The following is a 5,543-nucleotide window of genomic DNA, read 5'->3' on the forward strand; positions in this document are numbered from 1 at the left end:
AAAGGGCAAATTTGATCTACTGAAATTGGGTTACACTACTAATTTTTACTTTTTCAGTTCTTTTTAGTTGTCATGATAAGATTTGATACAACTCTTTAAAAAAATTAATTAGAAGTGTTGTTTGACTAATATATCCTTTATTAATTATTTAATTTTTATCTATATATATGCCTCTTAATTCTAAAATAACTAATACTAAGGATAAAGTTGAAAAAAAATAATTAAATCTTTCTTTATTATTTAAATTAATAATTATTTTAATAAAAATATTTTTTAATATACATGACAACTAAAAAGGGATGGGAGAGTATCACTTAAAAAACAAATTAGAGAATATCCTCCAAAATAGTGGGGGATATTCAAAGCAAATTAAGAATTGACTAGAAATAGTATTATATATAGCTGCCCCATTAAGTCATTTTCACATTCCATATAAAGAAAATAATAAATTCCAATATCATACAAAAAAAAAATGAAAAAAGGAGCACCCCTTCTTTCCTTTTTTCTTTATTTTATTTTCCATTTAGAATCAAAAACAAAGATTATTGTGGAGGCTAACAATTCAGAAAAAAATTATTTATTTTACAAAAAGGATCAAAATTACTTTTGAATTATGCGAAATAGACCACTTATATCCTTATTATATTTTAAAATTAAAAATTTTCTTATCATTATTTTAAGAGACCACAAATATCCTTAAGAGTTAGCAATGTAAATTTTTAGTAACGTGGCAAACCACGTGAGACTAATCTCTCCATCTAAGCATTGTCAATTAAGATTCACTATAAGAAACTAGACCTTTTAGCGGCAATAATAATCACCACAAAATCTCGAAATATCGTGACCAAAGGTTTTCACTAATTTTTGGCATTAGATTATAAGAATGATTTTGTATTTTTTCCATAACAGACTTAATTTTAAAAAATCACAAATGATGTCAATCAGGAGAAGTTAGAAGGCACTAACTGTTTTATTTTTATATCATATGTAAATGCATATTAAAAATGCGTATGTAAAAAAAAAGTATCTGATGTTTTGTCTTCTCGATCGAGATGATGTCAATCAGGAGAAGTTAGAAGGCACTAACTGTTTTATTTTTATATCATATGTAAATGCATAAAATATATAATAATGCATTGTGTAGTAGGAGATTCGAGTTGAGAAGTAATTTTGATGCTTTCGTAATAATATTGAATGTACATGTATATTGATTTTAGAAAATTAGGTCGTAACCGAAAATTAATTACTATATTTTTTTGTTGAAAAAATAGGATCGGCGGCTAAAGATCATAGTCGCCGCTAAAAATCAGTTAAAACATGTAGTGACAATATTCTGGAATTTTATGGTGACTTTTGTCCCCTCTAAAGATCCAGTTTCTTATAGTGAATTCTAGTTGGCAACGTTTAGGTAAAAGGTTTAGTTCTACGTGGCTTGTCACATCACTAAAAATTTGAGTTGTTAACTCTTGAGCGTATTTTTGATTTCTTGGAATAACGGCAAGGAATTTTTCGATCCCAAAATATAACGAAGGGTATAAGTAGTTTATTTCGCATAGTTCAAAAGCAATTTTAACTCTTTTCTGTTTATTTTATTATAATTACAACAGTAACTTAGTGTAATTCATAAATGAGATTTGAAAAAAAATAGAGTTACCCTACCTTATTAAGATTGAAAGATTATTTTCGATAAACTTTTGACTCAAGTAAAACATCGTATAAGTAAATTAAAAAAAGGAACACGTATAAAAATGAAAGCAATTACAACGACGAAATAATGCTTTATGAAAAGTAATACGTAACTTACAAAAAAAACGTAACAACAATGAACTAGTAAAAAACAAAAGCACATGAAACACAAATGGTAACATGGTAACATCAACTGACGAACAAGAAACTACAAAAATAGTCCTAATACTAGTAGTAAAATATTATTTATTTTATTTAATATTTTAGTTTGATGATTTATCAAAAATAATCTATATCTTCACAAGGCTCGTAACACAATGTACACAGACATTTTTTTCAGACTACTAAATATATTATTATATTTAATATTTAAGTTTAGCAAAATCATTTTCACATTGCAATATGTTATTGAAAAAAAAGAACAGTAAACTCCAAATTCCCAACAAAGTTGTTAAAAAAAAAGAAAAAGGAGGAGCACACCTTTTTTTCTTTTCAATTCAACTTTTGGCCATTTGGAATAAAATACAGAGATTACAGCCTGTAAAAGCACAATTATGAAGACTAAACAAAACCTTAAAACTTAATTAATACTAATACTAACATTATTATTTTTACTTTTTTTTTAATTTTTGTTTAAAACACATTATTACAAATATAGAAACATAATTAAAATTCTTTACAATACCATTTCAGTAATAGCACCAACTTCCACAAGCTTAGGAACAAGTCGACCACTAAGGTGCAGTGCCACGAGGCTCTCTAATCCACCGACACGTGTCCCTCCGATGTACAACGCCGGCGTCTCACCGCCTTCCTCCGCGGCGGCGCTGTCGACGGAAACGCCAGGGAGGGCTGCGATCTCTTCCTCTTCCAATTGAATAACGGTTGGGTGAACGCTAACGGCGGATAATAACAGCCGTTTCATGACGTGGCACATGCAGCAGGCAGATCGGGTGAAAATCACGACGGGATTCTCGGAGATCAGTCGCCGGATTCTCATCTCCGTTGATTCCGTCACGTCGATTGCTAGTGGCGAAATGGTGGTTGTGGTGAGTTCTAGCGTTACTCCGCCGCCGTCAGATAACGGCGAGTAACGGCGGACGTCTTGCATGATGAACACACAGTTTATATAAGACTCTGAACAAAGTGAGAGTATATATAGAAAAAAAAAATTTAAGACAAAAATGGTTTTATATATAAATGAATTTTTAGTTATATACATTGATAACGTAAATTTCATTTTATACGAGTCTATAAAAAGGATTTTTCTATCTTTACTACATACTGCCTTTTTTGAACTCTATTTTATAAAATTACACTTGCTATATTATATTAATTTTTTAAACCGTAATTCTTTTTATTTCTAAATATTGAATGAGTTATTTATACATACGAGATGAATTCCTTACAATAATTATATATGATTTAAATTAAAATTATTAAATTTTATCTTAACTTCATAATTTTTTGTTTGTTTGCTGAATTGAAGCTGAAGGCTAACTTGGTGAGTTTACTATCTTCCATGATTGGCCTAAAAAAATAAATTAGAATTTAATTCATATGTACAAACTATATTGTAAACAACAAATTTTTGAGCCGAGAAAAATAAATAATCAAGATCAAAAAATTGGAGCAACAAAGTGTAATATTTGATTTCAAAATGTAGTGTGTGTTACAATCTCTATGATAATCCTCTGATTCTTCAAAAAATATGGAACACGTTGAACTTGAATTTGATTACTTGAACTTTGTAGCTTTGTAGAGAATTTGTGGTCTTTGATCTACGAGCTCTCTTCTTGCTTCTTGTTCTTGAAAAAAAAACCTCTCGGAATAACGAGGATCCCTATTTATAGCTGTAGGGAGTGGTATAAGGGTGTGATTTGATTGATTGGTTTGAACTGACCAATCAAATTTCTTTGGTGAAGAGTTTTAATTTGATTGGTCAGAACACGTCGCATATACACGTGACATTATTCTAGTGGCTTATTTAATTTGACTTAGATTGCCACATAACTTCAACACGTGGCATGATTTTAGTGGCTTATTTAATTTAACTTAGATTGCCACAAAACTTCGACACGTGGCATGATTTTAGTGACTTATTTAATTTAACTTAGATTGCCACATAACTTCGACACGTGGCATGATTTTAGTGGCTTATTTAATTTGACTTGAATTACTACATAATTTTGGCACATGACATGATTCTAATGGCTCATTTAATTTGACTTGAATTGCCATATAAATTTGACACCTGTGTGATTTTAGTGGCTCATTTAGTTTGATTTGAATTGCCACGTCATTTGAACTATTTTCTTGAATTTAATATAGTCTAAATTAATTTACGAATTTAAATCAAATATAATTCTAATGTTTACAGATTTATAAATATTTTTTATGCTATCCAATTTTTTTTATTTTTTTTTAAGGTTACGAAAAAATTAACCATTAATATCTTTTGAACGAAATATAATACTAGTATGAATACTTTTTTACATTGTTGGTGAATATTAGTCAAACTCAACCTATTTATGCATATCAGTTGCAACTGATAATATTATAACTAGAGAATTTTATTATAATTATTGTATAAGTAATTGATTGTATAAATATTTGTTACACAATAAATTCTTATATAAATATAAAAATATCTATACAAAAATTAATAAAATTCAAGAGAGCAGGCAACATTGTTACATCACAAAGAAACATATTACGTATTGTGTTTGGACGCATATACCACTTGTCAATATTTAATTATTTAAATATATGTAAGAACTTGTTAGGAATATTTCCAAGTCAATTGGAACAGATGAGTGGAAAATTAATTAATTAACCATAATAATTTTTAAATGTTAATGAATTGTGTTTCATGAACAATATTGAATTCCTATAATCTATTAATGAAGAATCTTAATTGCTTAAATATTACTCGATCGACATAATTCAAAGTCAAACTTTTTGATTTTTATTGTGTGTACTCGAATATGAAATATTTAATATTTTTGATATAAAATTTATATATTTAAAAATTAATTGTAAGTACTACTTTTTATATGGTAAGCACCCTGGTATAGTTCTAGAAAAAGAGTTTAAAAAAACAAAAAAATAATAATGATATTTTTAGATGTTTCAAATTTATATAGTATTGAGAGCTAAAATAACCTCATAGTAATTTATATACCAAGCACATTCAAATTAGATACAAACTTTTTCGTATGTGATACTTATATTATGCACGCCAATAATTTGCATAAACATCTTTTTAACACTTGATTAACATTCATTTTCACCATATTAAATTACTCAAATATAATAAATTTACTGATTTAATGTAAATATTTAATAAAAATAAGCATTTATTTTAAAATTAATCGGGTTAGTACATTCCGAACCCAATTCAATGATTAAATTTTAAAAAAGAAGTTGGAAAATTGGGATTAGGGTGCCACCTAAAGCTTATAGGCTTAGAGTAGGTAGGTAAAACTGAATGGTATATAGGGTTAATATTGACTTTTTATGTTTATTTCGTAGGAAAATAAGTAATCACGTGGACTTATGGTGTAGAATTAAATAATTAATGACATCATCTTGACTATTGACGTGGAAATTATGATGTGGGCCCACATCCTATTTTTTCCTCCTATGGCTGGTGCGTTTGAAAATGAGTAAATTCAAAGTTCTCCATCTTAGCTAAAATTAAATGTAGGGCAATTAATCTAAATACTATCACATAGTAATTTCAATACTATAATTTATTTTTTATATGTAAATTAAAAATTTGAATTATTATTTCACCTCCGATTGTTACTCACCTCATAAAGGGCAATCCGATGTACTAAAGTTCCCGCTATGCA

At 28.0% G+C, this 5,543-nt stretch overlaps 1 protein-coding gene across 1 annotated transcript; it reads right to left on the reverse strand.

Moving 5' to 3' along the window:
* Positions 1 to 2,106: 2,106 nt before the first annotated feature.
* Positions 2,107 to 2,857, reverse strand: LOC129902074 (glutaredoxin-C6-like). The gene has a single exon (XM_055977106.1). It carries the CDS (start codon positions 2,795 to 2,797, stop codon positions 2,363 to 2,365), a length of 435 nt encoding a protein of 144 aa, XP_055833081.1. The 5' UTR covers positions 2,798 to 2,857; the 3' UTR covers positions 2,107 to 2,362.
* Between the last annotated feature and the right edge of the window lie 2,686 nt (positions 2,858 to 5,543).

The sequence above is a fragment of the Solanum dulcamara genome, chromosome 9, assembly GCF_947179165.1.
Source record: "Solanum dulcamara chromosome 9, daSolDulc1.2, whole genome shotgun sequence".
In the NCBI taxonomy this organism is placed as follows: domain Eukaryota; kingdom Viridiplantae; phylum Streptophyta; class Magnoliopsida; order Solanales; family Solanaceae; genus Solanum; species Solanum dulcamara.